The sequence below is a fragment of the Podarcis vaucheri genome (assembly GCF_965113315.1).
Source record: "Podarcis vaucheri genome assembly, chromosome: 4".
Taxonomy (NCBI): domain Eukaryota; kingdom Metazoa; phylum Chordata; class Lepidosauria; order Squamata; family Lacertidae; genus Podarcis; species Podarcis vaucheri.
Genome location: NC_138762.1, coordinates 35,311,088 through 35,327,695, shown reverse-complemented (window position 1 = coordinate 35,327,695; position 16,608 = coordinate 35,311,088). Strand labels below are relative to the sequence as shown.

The window sequence follows — 16,608 nt, the reverse complement described above, 5'->3', positions numbered from 1 at the left end:
CTACCTAGAAATCTCTCACAGGATAAGAACATAAGAAAAGCATGCTAGATCAGGCCAGTAGCTCATCATCTAGTACAGCATCCTAAGTAGACAACTAGATGCTGTAAAGCGGAGCTCACAAACAGGACCTGAGGACAAGGATAAAACTTTGTATGTGTTTCAGGCCCTATTACATTAAAGGTAAAGGGACCCCTGACCATTAGGTCCATTCGTGACCGACTCTGGGGTTGCAGCACTCATCTCGCTTTATTGGCCGAGGGAACCGGCGTATAGCTTCCAGGTCATGTGGCCAGCATGACTAAGCCACTTCTGGTGAACCAGAGCAACGCACGGAAACGCCGTTTACCTTCCCGCCGGAACGGTACCTATTTATCTACTTGCACTTTGACGTGCTTTTGAACTGCTAGGTGGGCAGGAGCAGGGACCGAGCAACAAGAGCTCACCCCGTTGCGGGGATTCGAACCGCCGACCTTCTGATTGGCAAGTCCTAGGCTCTGTGGTTTAACCCACAGCGCCACCCACGTCCCTCCTATTACATTAAATCCCTCCAATTATTTTGTTGAACCTGCTGAATTCTGGGGTTGGAGAGAAAGAAACATAGCAGAAAGAGAACTGAGAGCCCAGCTTGGTTATAGAAACAACTACTATATAATGGCAGTGTCTGGAAAAGGTCTTGGCTGCCGGCTCTTAGTTGGATGTGCCAAAGGGAAATGGAGCTTGTGCCATAGCAAACTCAGCGTGTGGCCGTCAGCGAAGCAGCATGAACTTCATCTCCCATTACTTTCAGCATCGATATCAAGCAAGCATTGGGTAATTCAATTAAAACTCCACCTGAACCTTATGGGAGAACGAACATGTGGAATGCATTCATTTGTATGGGATGGTGACATGTATCTGTCCCTTGCAAATATCATCTTCCATTCCCTCCCTTCTTGCCTCTACCCCCCCCCCAAAAAAAGAAACAGAACTTATTCTAAAATAAGAACATATTTTTATTGTGTTCAGTTTTTGCTGCTCCTAATCTGGCCCCACCCCAATCTGACCCACAAAGCAGATGCAGGGTTAGTTCAATGAAATGAGTGTGGAGTGGCATGATAGCTGAATATTTTGCATTCCAACTACTGTCACTTTTTGTAATTCTCCCTTGACCCTTTCTCACCTTTGTTGTGCTGAGTGGCACAGGCAAGGGCCCAACTGGATTGGGCATTTTCATGCAAGCTAAATGCAGTTTATGCAAACTGTTCCTAAGATGCCTAAATTCATGTGTTGAGAAATAAATAATATTTCCTCATTGATGAATCGCTTCCCATGAAGCATCCAGAAGCAATTCAACATAAGCAACAAAACATACATAAATACAGTTTCAAGTCCAATGCAGAGCAAGACTGAGATAAAAACCTCCACTAAAGTATGCTGAAAGAGAAAGGTCTTTGACAGGTGCTGAAAAGACAATAGAGGCAACACTAGTCTGATGTGTAATGCACAGGGGGTCGGGATAAAATCCCTAAAGATGGGTGCCTCCACACCAAAGTTCAAATTCTTACATCATACAGAATGGACCTCCTGATGTGATGGTCAGTGCAAGAGCACAGGGATCAATCAACCCCAACCAGCATGGTCAAAAATCAGGGATGGTGGGAGTCATCGTCCAAAACATCTGGGAGGCACCATGTGGGGGAAGGCTGGTGTAATGTGTAGCCAACCAGGAGCTAGAATATGGCTATGATGACAAGTAGCCACTGATAGCTTTATCATGCATAAATGTGATCTCCTTTTGAAGTCATGTAAGTCAGTGGCCATCACTGCATCTTGTGTGTTCAGTGATCTTAGCTAATAAAGGATGTTCTAGGGTGGGGCCAGAGGGGGGTTCATTCAAATCTGTGTAAGTCAGAAGTGTATCCTGCCTCCCTTCACAGCACTTTCATTATCTGCCATGGTTAATGAATGCCTGGACAGAGCTGCTGCCTTTGATCTAGTAAGGAGTCAGTGCACCTGAATCCCTTCCCATTTGGGTACTTGACATGGTGGAGCAATGCGGGTGCAGTTTCCCCTCCTAGGATTTCACAGACCTGTAAATATACCTTTTGTCCTTCGGCTCGTAAGCTGTGCAACATAACAAGGATCGACCGTCAGGCTTTACTCAAAACTGACTTGTCTGGGCCATGGCAAATGTGTGGCTGACGTGACTTGTGGGTGCCGCAAAAACAAGTGACAGCTTCCCTTCCCAGAAACCCCTTCAGTGAAATAAATGGAAAAGAGACTGGAGACTCAGCTACATTGGCAAAGAAAGAACACTTCATATGTGTTGTTTATGCATTTTAACACTGTGACACCAGCTGGCGCTGTGGAGTTCCGTTTTTGCCAGCCTGATTTCTCATACAAAGTTTACAGTGCGTTTAACTGAAACGCTTCCTGATGTGTCTAGATCCAGCCTGAGTCTCCATTTCCCCATCTTTTGAAAAACCAGCTGCTTGTGAAGGAAATCTGATGCCCTTCATGCTAACTCAGGCATATCGTCACACCTGTAGGATCTCTGGAATGATCTACAATAAAGGAGCGCTCTAATGTGGGTAGGGTCTCCCTAGGTGAAATCCTACATCTGAAGCTCTTATATGGACTGTATATGGACATTTGGGCTTTTGAGAAAGGCGCCCCTTTGCGTTAGGCATGTGAAGTGACAACAAGAATTGCATTATTTCTGTAAGCAGCTTCATCTGTTTCAGGGCAACTCTGTGTCATTTTGATTCAATTTCTTATTCGGGTCCAAATCTGATCTGTTAAACCTGAAGCTGCTTTGCCCTTGGTGAGTGTAATGGGGAATCAAAAAGCTGCTTATAAGGGTTTGTTTGTTTTCTTTCTTTTCACTTAAGTGGATGAAGAGTGGATGGAGCCTGCCGAATTTCAGGCTGTGCATTGAAATTCTGGGGACAGCTGAGGCCATAGAGGAAACCAGAAACTTAGGGAGTCCCTGATGCGCTTTGTGGATTGTGCAATCTGACTCAGGAACGTGAGCCCCTGGTCAGAATCACCCTGGGATTTTTTATGTTACTCGGACTATACACATAGCCAATGCACAGTCCTCTGTGCACTCCAGGAAAATGCTGCAACTCTCTAGTGCCATGTGAGGAGGGAGTTCGATGAGCCTCTCGATTTGATGAACCTTTAAATTCTGCAGAGACGTGGAGAGAATAAAATTGTACTTTTAAATTTGTTTAAAGGTAGTTCTTAAGTTTAGAATTTCAGAACAAGGTATTTCTGAATTTAAAGAGCTTGTAGATTTTTCAAGCTCATGAAGTATTTTACTTCCAAACAAATAGAGCTAAAATAAAAGCCTTGTGCCAGTAAGCACCAAAGTCTGCTCTCTTTGTTTTGGTGGGTGAGGAAGGTGACAGTTTCAGCATTTCATATTCTGCACCTATACATGTTCCAAAATTATTCTGGTTTATTTCTGCATAAGGAAAGTTTGGATATGATCCTTTTCATGGTGGGGCAAGCACAATACGATACAGATCAGTTGTCTTTGGTCTGTGTGTCTCTGTGTTACATGATTTCTTCTTTTCCCTTTTCAGGACTGACAGCTATTCCCCAGGTATTTAAAATGGAGATTTCCTTCAACCCCAATGATAAAAACACATATGAGAAGTACACGAAGCTCATGGATACATTTCTGAAGGCTTATGAGTTTAATCAGGAGCAAGATGCAGATTTTGAGCTTGAGTCTTGTGCCAGTGAGTAGATTTTATTTGCACATAACTTTTGTTTCTAATGTATTTGCTTTTAGTCTGGACCATCTAAAGTGCTGCTGGTGCCTAGCAACCCTTGCCAGTAACTTTTCCAGTCAGACTCCGAAAAAGGGAACTCCCTTTTATTTAAGCAAATAACTCAGTTGATTCCCTGTCCACCATATGTCCTGTGAGCCGCCCAGAGTGGCTGGGGAAACCCAGCCAAGTGGGTGGGGTATAAATAATAAAATTATTATTATTACGACCCCAGCAACAAACTGTAACTATCTCCTCATGCTTCAGTAATCCTGGCTCCGCTGAAGACAATGTGGCTTGAAATAACCTCAGCAAATACACTGGATTTCCTTAGTCCCTGGTGGTGGTTGGTACGATAGCACTGATCTGTAATGTTTTGGGTTGGATGGAGACACCAGAACCCTGCAGTTTTGCTATAGATTCATTATATATTTGCCAACACAGCAACTGAAAAGACCAGGCTGTAAGAAGCAAAGGAGACCACCTAGCTAGCAATGCTCACTGTGTTTTGGATTGAGGGATCCAAATACTTAGTAGGTTTGGGGACCCCCACCCCTAGTCAGGGGTCCAGGCATGTTTGCCACAGTTCAGAGGGGAACAACTGAGGGGAGGCAACTGCAGGGCAAAATTGGTGGGTACGAGGGAAAAGATAGGTCTTCCCCTTCTTGCCCACTGCTCCTTTTCTGGGAATTGCTTACCCCAGAGCTTTCCATCCTTTCTGGTGGCAACCCAGATCCCAGATCTTGTCTGGTTGCCAGAACATGGCCATTTTATAAGAGATGGTGGGTCTGCGTACCACAGAACTGTCCACACTTTGCTCATCTGAGAGGGCTGAGTCAGCACTCTGCCTGCTTGCACAACAAGACTTGCTAGCATAAAGCTTGCCTGAGAGGGGTTAGGGACGAGCTATTACCTTGTCCACTTGGTGCCTGCTCAGGCAAACCAGCTCCATCAGTTGAGAATTGTGCACCTAAAGTAAACCTCTTTCAGTTTTAAAACTAGAGAAGTTCTTCCATGGTAGTGTTTTGGGACAGTAATTTTGTTTGCTGCACCACCTTAGCTTGATGGCGCTGGTAAACCCCTAGGCTGTGTACACAATATATCTGTAAGGGACATTTCCCCCCCCCCAAGGGATTTGGGGCACTGTGCTTTCTTAAGGGTTGCTGGGAATTGTAACTCTATGTGAGGCGTAAGCCACAGCACCTAGAATTCTGCAAGGGAAACTTATTTGTTTTTAATATCAAGGTATATCGTGTATGGAGCCAAAGTCTCCAGTGAACATCTGGAAGGTACTGTAGGATTAACACAACAGCCCATGTTGGTGATGAAGCCGCATGTCTTGTGACCTTCATAGAATAACTATTAAGGGCAAAGGAGCCCTGTTCTCTGTAGGATCTGGTAGACATGTGACAGGCCTCTCTGAAATGAGACAGAGCTCCTGTGATCCCCAAGCAGTTAGCTCGTGCGTGCAGTCCTTTTTAAACACACCATGCTCTAGGAAAATGGCATGATCAATACTGCACATGTCATAGAGAGACTTGGTGTACATGTCTGCAGGCTGTGTGTTTTGGTACCCGGCAGCTGCAAGCAATTAAATTAAAGCAGGAAAAATAAGTGCACGTTGGGAAATATTCAATTTTTCATTATCAGAAGTTTTCCTTAAGGCTAGGTGGATGCTTCCCATGCAAAACTATTACACTGCCTCATAATATGAAGCAGGTGTAGGATTCACCATTAGACACTTTTAGTTAGAGCCTTTAAGGTTTAATATCCCTGAGATGACTGAGGATTGTGGCAAGCTGACCAAAATGCATATAAGCAAGGTTTTTCTTTTTCTCCCCCACTCCCCACCTCCAGCTGAACCCTCCACCCACAAAGGCGAAGCTCCTATTGACCCCAGCCTGGGCAAGAAGCCATCTTGCAGGTTCCTTCGCTCCTGGCTGGACAACTGCTCTGGGATAAATGACCCCAGCTTTGGTTACAAAGACGGCAAACCATGTGTCCTCATCAAACTCAACAGGATTATGGGTTTCATACCAAAGGCAAGTGCTGCTAGGCCTGTTTTTAAAGGAAGGGGGTGAGGAAAAAGGTGGGAATTGGTAACACAACCACATAGGAAAAGGGAGGGTGCTGGGGGGAGTCTTTGATTGTCTTATCTTCTACAAGATTGCTTATATCTACGGTATTGTTCTGTCAATAAGATGCCCCCATGTATAAGGAACCCCCCCTTATTTTTGGGGACTCCATTTTAAGAAAATGAGGGGAGATGGCCCAAAGTTGTTGAGCTTCTCCCCCCATGCAGCTGCGGGCAGGAAACACTCCCTAGATTGTTTTCAGCTTGCTGCGGCATTGGGGGAAGTTGCGCTCCTGCCAACTGGCTGGCTGGCGGGGCCCCACTTCTCACCCCCATGCCACTTTCCATGTATTGGACTACCCCAGTTTTTGGACACGATTTTTGAGTCGGAAAACCTCAGAAAAATACGCTACTTTCCATTTTTTTGTCTCTGCCACTGATCTCAAATAAACACCTGGTGGCTGCTTGGACTCTTCTTACCAGTGGAAACACTGTTCATCTTCTTGTCACACAATGGGATGACCACTAGACTTGAGGCCCTGCTGGCTTTTAAAATACTGATCATATGCTTTTTTGCCAGGAGACCAAACTTATGTTCCACTGGCAAGTGGCGGTGAGGAGGGCTGCTTACTAGACCAGCCACGTAGCAATTAAGAGGATTCTCAAACTTTTTCTGGATATTTTTTCATTTGCTTCACTCCGGGTCTGTGAGCAGTATTTGGAGCTTATGTGTCCGCTGATGGAAAATCATGCTTACGTTGGCTGATTGGAGACTGTGGACCCAGCTCTTCCTCACAAATCTACTAGCCTTCCCCTATATGGCAAAGAAGAGCTTGAATAAATAAAAGCCTTTGTTAGTTTTAAAGTAGTTTCCGGATTAGAAAAGCACAAGTGGGGGAAATATGCTTTAATTATTTTAGTTACCACCTTTTCTTCTAAGGATTTTGAGGTGGTGTGCATGAGTCTCACCCCCCCCCCATTTTATCCTCACAACAGCCCTGTGAGGTGGGTTTCTCTGATTTTTTTCCTGTCTATGCAGGTTCTGCAGACTTGTTTTCTTTTAATTTACAAACTGTAGGGCTCCTATTTTAATTTTAGTTTGCTCCATTTCACTTCCAAACTGATAGGCACTTGACCATCTTAATTGGCTTCTGGAGGGTATATTTGGCAAATACACTTATTGGAGAAAGGAGTTTGTCTTTTAGCAAGGATTTTGAAGTCGGTTTAAACCATTTGTAATGTGCTTGTTTTCCTCTTAGCCTCCACTCAATGACTCCATCCCACCTGAGGTGAAGGCAAGATTCAACCCTTATATCATTCCTGTTCACTGCGCTCCTAAGGTAAAATAGTTCAAGTTCTTACCGTAATTTGTTGTAGATGGGGCTGCCCTTGAAGACTGTCCAGAGACTGCAGTTAGTTCAAATATACAACTGCTTGCCTCTAAATTGGGATCCTATCTCACCAGTCCTTGAGCAGCTACATTGGCTTCTGCCCTACATCTGGGCACCTCATTCACAGTGATGCTTTTGAAACCCGTATACGGCTTGGGCCTGGGAGACCTGCAAGATTGCTGCCTCAATATCCACGTAACTATACATTATGATCTCCCTTGGAGACTACTGCCACCATCAGAGGTGAGGCAGGTGGCAACTAGAGGCCCTTCTCTGTAGTGACACCCTAGCTCTGAAAATCTGAAATACCTAGCATTTGTGTAACAAGCATTCATCATGGCAGGAAACCCTGGTCAAGTCCAACAGTGAAATGAATGCAGGTTGCTGAGCAGGAGTACTTTGCTGATAGAGAAAGGTGCTTGCTCAGTGCTAGAGCTTTGTGTTCAAAAGGTCCCACGTGACATCTCCATGTGAAGCTGGGAACCTAAACAGACCTGAAATCCTGGACAGTCAGGGCCAATCAGGGCCAGCAATACTGAACTAGGCTGAGCAATTACTTGACCTGGTGTAAGGCACCTTCCTATGTTTGCTCTCCTATATGTTGTCTGCATGCATGTTAGCTTTTAAATTGACTCCCTTGCCATCTCTCCTCTTACTTGCTTTCAGTGATTCACTGTCTGCCCAAGCAAAGCAGTATCACTCAATACCAAGATAAAACAGCTGTTGCTTTTTCTAAAAGTAGAGACTCAAACAACACCCAACGGAGAGAACCCAGCCCTTTGTTTTTCCGTTAGGAGCCGAGACCTGATACCAGAAGTGTCGACAGCTCCTGTCATGAGAGAATGTCCTTCAGTTGAAGCCAAACCAAGTCAAAATCTCTCCTCCTCTTCCCTGCCCAACAGGAGTTGGAGTGAGATCACTAAACACTGTCCCTTTCCAGCATGTGGAAAAGAAGAGAGGGATGCAGGGAGAGGGGCAGAGAAAGAAATGCAGAATGGGTCCGTGTAGAAAAAGAGCGTGTGCTGGGTAAAAGGCAGTAACAAACCTCACCCTGAAAATGCCTAACCCAACCTCACGACTTGATTCCAGTTGCCACACTTGTGTACGAGCTGCGAGATCTTGAGATGGCATGTTATGTAAATGCTGAGAATGGGGAGTGGGGCTGTGGGAACATGTGTGCTAGCTCTATTTTGTTGTTCTTGTCACTTTGCATGAGTTGGGAGAGCTACTGCCTCCAACAAGTACTTGTAGGGGCCCCACCTGCTTTTTATAACCCTGGGAAATCAGTGTTCTGAAACGTGTGGGGCTTCTACAAGAACAAGAGGCTTCCTGCTTCAGATTGTCCTCCAACTTGTGCAGTGGAACAAAGAACTGAGAGGGTGGAGCTGGTGCGCTCATCACTGCAGCCCACCCCTCAAGTATTTAATTAACACACCATTATAATTCCTGAATAGGGCTATTAGCACATTTTGAAAGGGATGGAATGCTGAACACAGAAGAGCACTGTTGGATTGGACAGTCTAGTCCAGGCTATTTTATTTCCTTCAGTGGCCAACCAGGTGTTTCTCAGAATCTCTTAAGGAGCAGAAACGCAACATGGTCCTCTCTGGTGTGTTCAGCTGAATGTTTGTGTACACAAGGAAGGCTTGCTTTTCTACAACTGGAAACCCTGGAAAGACAGGATTCCCAGTTGCACAGTTGTCAGTGTGTGGACTTTCCAGAATGCAAGAAAGTTTGGATTAAGGACAGTGGCAGTGACCCCCACTTGTCCATTCCTTCATGCATTCCTCATGACATGGGGAGCTGTTCTTCCATCACTGTGGAAGTGGCCATCGCTGGATCTTCTGGCATGCTGCAAGTGAGGCCAAGGCAATCCATCTAAGGAGACATTAGCCTTCACTCATTCCACAGTTGTAATCACTCGAATGTGTTGGAAAGGTACATAGAAAACTCAAGTGACTTTTCAGTGGGACAGTCTGTTTTTCACAATGTGAGCTTTAAGTCATGACCAAATAGTGAACAATAAAAATATGGTACGCAGAGCATGCAGAATGCGGAATTTGCAAGTGACTTCTCCCTTTCATTCCTTCAGAAAGAGGAAGACATTGACAGAATTGGCACCGTGGAATATTACGGCATGGGTGGCTATGGCGGCTTTCCTCTTCAGTACTATCCGTATTACGGCAAGCTCCTCCAGCCCAAGTACCAGCAGCCCCTTGTGGCCGTGCAGTTCACCAACCTGACGTCTGATACGGAAGTGCGTGTCGAGTGCAAGGTCTATGGTCAGAACATCCACTACAGTGACAAGGATCGTTTCCAGGGACGTTTTGATTTGAAATTTGACATAAAAAGCAGCTGATCGCAAGCACAGTTTCTTTCTTCTCTCTCCTCTTAGCCATTTAAAAAAGTATAAAAAAGACAAAAACCTACTAGTCTTGAACAAAACTGTCATACGTATGGGACCTACACGTAATCTATATGCTTTACACTAGCTTTCTGCATTTAACTAGGTTAGAATGTAAACTTAAAAGTGTAGCAATAGCAACAAAGATATTTATTCTACTGTAAATGAGAAAAACAAAACAAACACAGAATTGAGCCTTGGGACATGCCCATTTCTACTGTAAATTATTATTCCATAACTGACTTGTAGTAAGCAGTGTTTCTGCCCCCTAAATATTGCTGCCTTGTGAGTTTTATTTAGTGTACAGTACTATAGGTGCATTACTCCGATCATTTTTCAAGCCATGTATTATTGTACCTGTTTTCTACTTTCTGTGAGCAAATATTTGCTGTCCAAGGTGTAAATACTCAGTGGGACTAAAACTGGCATGGTACTTTTAATTATTATATTTTTGTTCATTTTTAAAATGGTAAAGGCCCACTTGTGAGATTATTCAGCAGCACTCCATAGAGCCTCCCCCCCCTTCCTCCCTGTAGCCTTAGGACTTTATTTAGTGTGGTGGCAGGGGAAATTACCTTGACTTTGAAGCAACGCTAAGGAGCGTAGGTGATTATGTATTGTGCTTTATAGCGGATGTTGTCTTTCTATCTCTCTCTCTCTACTCCCCCTCTCCCCGCACCCTTTCTGAAGTTGTGTGAGAAATCTGAGTCAGCCTATCACTCTCATCAGTGACAGGAATAATTATTTTGCTTTGTATATTTTCTTTTCCTGCTAGAGGCATCATATGCAGTGGTGCTGTCTTTATTGAATGTTTTAACCATTTCCATGGTGGAAGAATTTTATATTTATGCAGTTGTACAATTTTATTTTTTTTCTGCAAGAAAAAAAGTGTAATGTATAAAAATAAACCAAAGCCACATGTTTGAAAATAAATCTTTATTTTGAACTTTATGAAAAGCAATGCAGTTACCCCCATCAACTGGTGTTAAATGTTGTCTAAAGTGCAAACCTCTATGTTCTAACATATGTAATAGCCAGGAAAATACAGTGCTCTTGTTGATCTTGTATTTCAGTCAGGTTAAAACATTGGTCAATAAATGAATAAACACACATCTTCCGTCCTGTGGCTTGTTTTTTGTAAGCCCCATAATTCTGCCGTCTCTAGTTAGCTGTCCAAGATGTTGAAAAAATACTGGACCTATGAAGAGAAACAAACTTATTGCAGACCATGAGTTATTTACAAAGCTGTAGTCGAAACTGTAACCTGAATAACCAGCTAAAAACGTTCTTTGCATTTCATGCACACTGTTTCGAAACCGGCTAAAATATGGCCTGTGGCCATAAACGACATGTTCTGGTTGGAGGAGGTTAGTGCTTTGCCTCCATTGCAGAGTGTAGGAAGATATTTGTTAGCAGGAAATGAGCAAATTCCTTCTCGTGTGTCACAAAATTAGATTGGTGTCCCCAAAGGAGCCAAACTAGCACATGCTAACTGATTGTTCTCTAAGTCCACAAAATGGGCTTACCTTTGGGAACTTCCTACTAGCATCTCCTGCCGCTCCCTCCCCTTCCCAAATTTGCCTCTGCAGAGTGTGGCAGGGAAAGGCACCAGTGACTGGCAAATGTGAAGGACTAGAAAATCGCTTGAAAGCATAGCTGTTCCTCGGCATGCTCAGGAATGAAGAGGGATAAGACTTTCTAAGCATGCTGAAGGTTGGGACCTACAATGCCCTCCACTGTTAGCCATCTCTCCCCGCTCCCAAATCCTTTCCAATGATAAAATTGCTTGCAAAAGGAAGGGAGGCACCAGGAAGAGTGAGCTGGCAGGAAGCCCATTCTAAAGCAGAGACTGTACCAATACTGGGCTTCTGATTTGCAATGGGCTTGATCTGGAGCAGGGGAACTCTGGATTCTTCTGAGTTCAGCATTGCAAGTGTCTCTTCGTACATTACAACAGTTCCCACCCCATTTTGAAACACTAGATGTGCCATTCATTGTAAGCAGCCATTAATGGATGTTATTCAATCAATTTTGTTAAAGTCCATGCTTAAACAAAGAATGGAACAAAGTGAGCTAGGGTGGCCATTTACACCTCACCAAAAAGGGAGGATAAAGGTTATGCAAAAAACGCATAAGGTGTGTACAGATAAAAATTTAGACATAATTACGCTTAATTTAAATAGTAGCACAATGCAGTGGGGAACACTGACCAGGATTCCCGTGGGCTTTCTCTGCAGGTGGTTAAATACTGATGGGCAATTCAAGGCCCCTGCAATCCCTTTTTATGATTCCTTATCTTTAAAATGGACTTGCATCAGCAAGCCCTTCAACCAAAAGGCCTGTCCTCTGAAGTAAGACACATGGATACAACTCTTGAAACAGCTGGTTTATGGTCTCTTTCTTAGTGAAAGAAGTAAGTACCATTTACTTAATACAGTTTTACCAATCCTTTTCAGGTGTGGACTCTCACAGGTAATTTCCAAAGAACTAGAAAGTGGTGAGCTGATAAACCAGTCTCCCAGTCGTAACTGCTGGCTCTGGTGCTGAGCTCCTGTTCCTACTAAGGTAAAAAGCAAAAGGAAGACCTAGACCAGGGGTCTGCAACCTTTAAGACAAAAAGAGCCACTTGGACCCATTTCCGAAGAAAAAAAAACTGGGAGCCGCAAAACCATTGCGACATTTAAAACAAATATATTTCCGGAGCCGCGATCTGACAGCGGGCGGGAAGGTGACGTTGGGACGGTGCGTGACTAACGCACACACCGCCCCCATGCGACGTCACAGCCAGTACAGCACCCACCACAGTGGGGAGTGTCGGGGCACACAGTGCGCCTCCTCCCCTCGCTAGTACCCGCCCCGGAGCCACGGCAAAGGTGTAAAAGAGCCACATGCGGCTCCGGAGCCGCGGGTTGCTGACCCCTGACCTAGACTGACAATTATTTTAAAGGACTGGATACCAGAAGCTAGTATTGTAACCAAGGGAGCTGATCTCTGGGAATCCCACATGACACAACCCCCTTGGCACAGAAATTTATACCCTGTTTCCTCCAAAACCTTCCACGCAAACTAACTCTTTCCTGTTCCCGTATCTAAGAGAGAATTAATGGCTTTGCTTTTATCGCTCATCATCTCACCTTGGAGAACACAAAGTTGCCCTGCAGCATAGGAACGAGCGTCATTTTCATACTTGCTACCCTCCAGTCATCCGGGAAGTTTACATAGTTGTGCAACCCATAATAAAACCTGTTACAAAAGTCCTAACCGTACCACTGGTGCGTACAATTATCTCCTGAACAGTGTGTGCCCTAAAAGCAGTGAGAGGTCAGATGCAAGACTCAAAGCAAAGCAAACACTTCAGAGAAGTGGAAACAGTGTTGCACTAAAGGCTGTGGTTAATCCCGTAACTGCTAGGAAATAATACTGAAACCTAGTTGGGAAAATTTCAGGGCTGAATCCCCCAAATAATAAAACTGTTAAAACAGAAATGGAGGACAGATACTGGGCGCTGTCTACAACGGCAAAGGTGTCTACAAAGGTGTCTTTCAACACCTTTGAAAAGTAAAGCAGGAATCCTTGCCACAACCTGAATTCTGCTATCAGGTGCATATTCGATAAGTGATGCTCTTTCATGCCTCAGCACAGGCATGAGGCACTTCAAGACCAAGGGGCCAAATGAGACCATCTCTCTTTGGCCCTCAGGAATCTCCACAAGCCACATCTCTCTCCAGGTCACATCATTCACCATTCCTGTTCTGCACTCTCCTCAAATGCTTGCCTGGATGAAGGATGGAGAGCTGAACCTCCTGACTTTTAACATAGTCTATATACAAAGGTAAGAGCCACAACCATTGCTCCGCCCCCTTTTGCATGTGGCCCCACCCACCTCTGAAATGTTTACCTTGGAAGTGTGTCTAAAAGAGAAGGTGACCCCTCTGGCTAAAAAAATCTTTCCCTACTCCTGCCTCAGAGGAATTTAAGGCAGGATTACAGCACTATTCCACCAAGGATGATTACACTTCTTCAAACTGTATGAATTCCCACAGGTCCATCCTGCCCACAAATCCAGCAACTGATGGCAGCTACTCTCAGCCCAGCCAAATCTGCACCATCCATCTACCTAGCCATTGCTGCTCCTACCACCCAGTCAATTTCTTCAGTGCTAGGTGCTCCTTCCTCTACATGCAGGAATGAAACATCCTGGATTGCTCTATTAGGGACTGTACTTCAAACTTGCACCAGTCTCCCCCATCCACTGAGTTGTAAAGGGCAATGAGGGAATATCCTGAAAGCTGGGAAACCATGGCGGTCATGGTGATGTGGAGGCCCACTTTCCTGAGCTGCAGACCCTGGAGATGACAGGGTCTACAGCAAGGGGGAGCATGTGTCCCACATGCCTTCTCTAGATTACAGTTCCTACACAAACAGAAGGAGTAAAGTATTCAACTAACCTGTATGTAGAGAAAAATCCAACAAAAGTTTTGAGTTAGTTTATTTTTAAGGCTTTGGGGATTTGTGGGAGAGGGCACGCTAGGGATGCTTCATTTCAGAAGCCCCAATTCTACAACAGGTGGATTTTGTCATTTCTTAAGCTTGCACCCTTTAAAAGTATCAAAAGATATTTCAAACATGTTATCGAGGGTATCACAAATATACATACAACTATGGAATAGAGAACTTGATGGCCAATGGTCTGACTCCTACTCCACAACTAAATCATTATCCTCCAAAAAGATTCAAGTGAGAGTTATTGGACACGGTACATTTCCAGTCATCTGTGACCCAAAATGGAAGGAAATTATCAGATAAAAGCCTCCAGAATACACTATTAAAAAGCCAGCCAGTCCTGTTCTGAGGTAGCAGCTGCAGATATGCCTGCAATTCACCAATTGCTATTTCTGGCAGGTCATTCTGGCACTTTTATTGCACTGAATCAGAACAATATATCCAACTTTTATTGAGTTGTAATTCCAGAGTCTTAGAATTCCTAAGGGGCTGTCCACTTTAAAAATAAATGAGACCCAACACACTCCTTTTGTCTACCATGCCTGTTCTGTACAAAAGTGTGAACCTGTTCGGAGCCACTCCAACCCCCTTTAGCTACTGGAGGGCTACCTCAACATTAGTATCTCACATTTCCTCCAAGGAACTCAGGACGCCATATACAATTTCTCTTTCCTCTATTTTATGCTCGCAACCACATTGTGAGTTATGTTAGGCTAAGAGAGAGTGACTGGCCAAGGTCACTCAGAGAGATTAATTGCCAAGTGGGGATTTGCCATCCTAAGTAAAAGTTTAACCTGTACAGCTACATGAAGTAGAAAATTACTTCAGGAAGGAAGGAAGGAAGGAAGACGTGAGATTCTCAGGATTCTAATATGCATTTGTAAAGTGTACAAAAGGTTTTTGGAGACTGCATAATTCCAGAACAAATCATGCATAATCATTTTTGCCCAAGCTTGGTTTGTAAAGTTTCCTCAGAATGCTTGTACAAGAAAGCATGGGTAAAACAAAGAAACTGTGATATTTAGAATGTGAAAAAAAACCCCACCACAATTCTCTCTCAGACAAGTTGTGAAGAAGATGATTTTCATGCCTTAACCACACACTCAACTTGAAGAAATACTATGAAACAAAACTGCTGCATTAATTAACATTGTCTAACGAGCACATACATTGTTAGAACAGTTGCACTCATATTTTATTTATTCTAAATATTACATGCATTTTTCTACTTGAAAGTACGAAGTAGTTAACAAGATTGAAAACATGACAAAAAGCCACATGAAGCAATAAAATTACTCCACACACTATAAAAAGCAAAGGAACAAAAACGAGTGCACACATAAACCAGCAAACAGTGAACCAAAGTAATAGAAGAAATCAGTAAGAAGTGTATCTTTTAGCATTTCTGCAGGCTATTTCCTAGATATTTTCTTTTTATTATTTAAAGGTGAGGTCCAAAAAGATGGTATGATGAAAACTGTAGATCATACGAGCTGTATGTTTGAACATGAAATGAGATGGAAAGTTTCATGTCTACTGCCTTCACCAGCACTCAAAATGCCCCTCTTCACTAAACAGCAAAATAATTTTGTGTGGGATTTTGCCCCTAGTAAATGGCTGTATTGCAACAGCAGCATCACCAAATGACAGGGAGAAACAATTGCCTTGTTCTTAATTATTTAAAGAGAGGAAATGTGGTACGAAGGACCAGCCTGTGATAAACAGGACGCTGCTACTTTAAATAATTGATTCTCCTGTTTTACAAATATGATGGCCCTCTGAAAAGGTGAGTTAAATTCCAAACTGCTAAAAGGTTGGCTGGATAGTCACCCAGAAGTTAATATGTAACAGAACCCTTAGGCTGTAATCCTATGCCTACTTACCTAAAAGGAAGCCCAACTGAACTCAATGGAACTTACTTCTGAGAAGACAATTACAGCATTGCACTGCAACTGAATACTAGGTCAAGAAAATGTAGGCTTGAAGCCATTTTTATACATTGTATAGTTAAACATTCTCACACTTTATAGTTTTTTATTGCAAATAAACCACAGTGCAGTGAAAATTTAAACTTGCATCTTTCAATAAATTTGAATTCTTGCGATTCTGCATTTTATTGCAGATTTTATAATGAGAAAACAAATTACGTACAGCAACAGTGATAGAATGAGCAAGATCATATCCCAGCTTTCATTTGGGGGGGGATTGCCAGCTCTCATTAACGCAGAGACATATATTCAGAATTTCCATTAATTTATGTGTAGCTCACCGTATGGCAATGAAAGTTAAATGAGGCAGGTTCAGAAATGTTGCTTAGGGCTTGTGCTAGGCCAGGAAAATGTTTAACCTGGGTGGGGGGAGTCCAAATGAACCGCTGCTCCCCCTTTTCATATCACAAATCTATTTCTGAAACTTCTTTCCATTTCAAAGGCATTTTATCACGCATCACTCCATATCCTGCAGAACAGCCACTGTCAC

General features: G+C 43.5%; 2 protein-coding genes across 4 annotated transcripts in view; one reads left to right on the top strand and one right to left on the bottom strand.

Annotated features, from left to right (window-relative positions):
• ATP1B1 (ATPase Na+/K+ transporting subunit beta 1) overlaps positions 1 to 10,739 on the top strand; it is a 35,856-nt gene extending 25,117 nt beyond the window's left edge. Inside the window, exons 3-6 of the mRNA XM_082221053.1 lie at positions 3,570 to 3,728; positions 5,616 to 5,800; positions 7,092 to 7,172; positions 9,316 to 10,739. Of these exons, the coding sequence (XP_082077179.1) occupies positions 3,570 to 3,728; positions 5,616 to 5,800; positions 7,092 to 7,172; positions 9,316 to 9,582 (692 nt within the window). The 3' untranslated portion in view covers positions 9,583 to 10,739. The remainder of the gene's footprint in view (positions 1 to 3,569; positions 3,729 to 5,615; positions 5,801 to 7,091; positions 7,173 to 9,315) is intronic.
• NME7 (NME/NM23 family member 7) overlaps positions 10,549 to 16,608 on the bottom strand; it is a 79,103-nt gene continuing 73,043 nt past the window's right edge. For all 3 annotated transcript variants that reach the window (XM_082221030.1, XM_082221031.1, XM_082221032.1), the window contains one exon: positions 10,549 to 10,825. In XM_082221030.1, the coding sequence (XP_082077156.1) occupies positions 10,793 to 10,825 (33 nt within the window). In that variant the 3' untranslated portion in view covers positions 10,549 to 10,792. The remainder of the gene's footprint in view (positions 10,826 to 16,608) is intronic.